The sequence below is a fragment of the Nestor notabilis genome, unplaced genomic scaffold (genome assembly GCF_000696875.1).
Source record: "Nestor notabilis isolate BGI_N333 unplaced genomic scaffold, ASM69687v1 scaffold24767, whole genome shotgun sequence".
Taxonomy (NCBI): Eukaryota; Metazoa; Chordata; class Aves; order Psittaciformes; family Psittacidae; genus Nestor; species Nestor notabilis.
Genome location: NW_009935481.1, coordinates 2,034 through 2,625, shown reverse-complemented (window position 1 = coordinate 2,625; position 592 = coordinate 2,034). Strand labels below are relative to the sequence as shown.

The window sequence follows — 592 nt, the reverse complement described above, 5'->3', positions numbered from 1 at the left end:
CCCAGTGCTGCACCTCGCTGCAGCGCTGCAGCAGCAGCTCCAGGTTGGCCGTTTCCCGGCGGCCCCGTTCCCCGTGGAACACGTAATCCACAAATTCCAGCTGCCGTGTGTGGATCCACATCATGTCAGTGCCTACCACCACCACGGTGCAAACCCCTCCCTGGTCCCCCCAACCACCCGCCCAACCTCATGGATGCAGCGGAAGAGCTCCCAGTGGAAGGCAGTGAGGTGATTGGCAATATCCTCTGGCTCCACGCGGTGGATCTCTGTATCCCCTGGGACTACCTGGATCTCCTCTGGCAGCGGCACCTGTGACGGGATGTGGGAAACAGGGATGCTCTGATGGTGCTGGAACATAGGGGTCCCCCTCAGTGCACAGGGTGGTCCCCAGCACAGCATGGTGCTCACCAGCGAGTCGAAGGTGTCCTTGGTGCAGGCAAAGAGGTGGCTGTTGATGCCCAGGGTGGTGAAGACGCACTCCTCACTGGGCTGCAGCACAGCTTTCTCTGCAGGCAGAGGGTCAGCACCCAGGCGGACCTCTTGCCCACTCCTGCCCACAGCACCTCCCCAGCCCCATGGGCACCTCCGGATG

The 592-nt window shown here is 62.7% G+C and overlaps 1 protein-coding gene across 1 annotated transcript in view; it reads right to left on the bottom strand.

Annotated features, from left to right (window-relative positions):
* Positions 1-4: 4 nt before the first annotated feature.
* Positions 5-592, bottom strand: part of LOC104408322 (rap guanine nucleotide exchange factor-like 1) — a gene marked incomplete at both ends in the record, with an annotated part of 1,638 nt that continues 1,050 nt past the window's right edge. Inside the window, 3 exon segments of the mRNA XM_010017879.1 lie at positions 5-100; positions 187-309; positions 409-550. Of these exon segments, the coding sequence (XP_010016181.1) occupies positions 5-100; positions 187-309; positions 409-550 (361 nt within the window).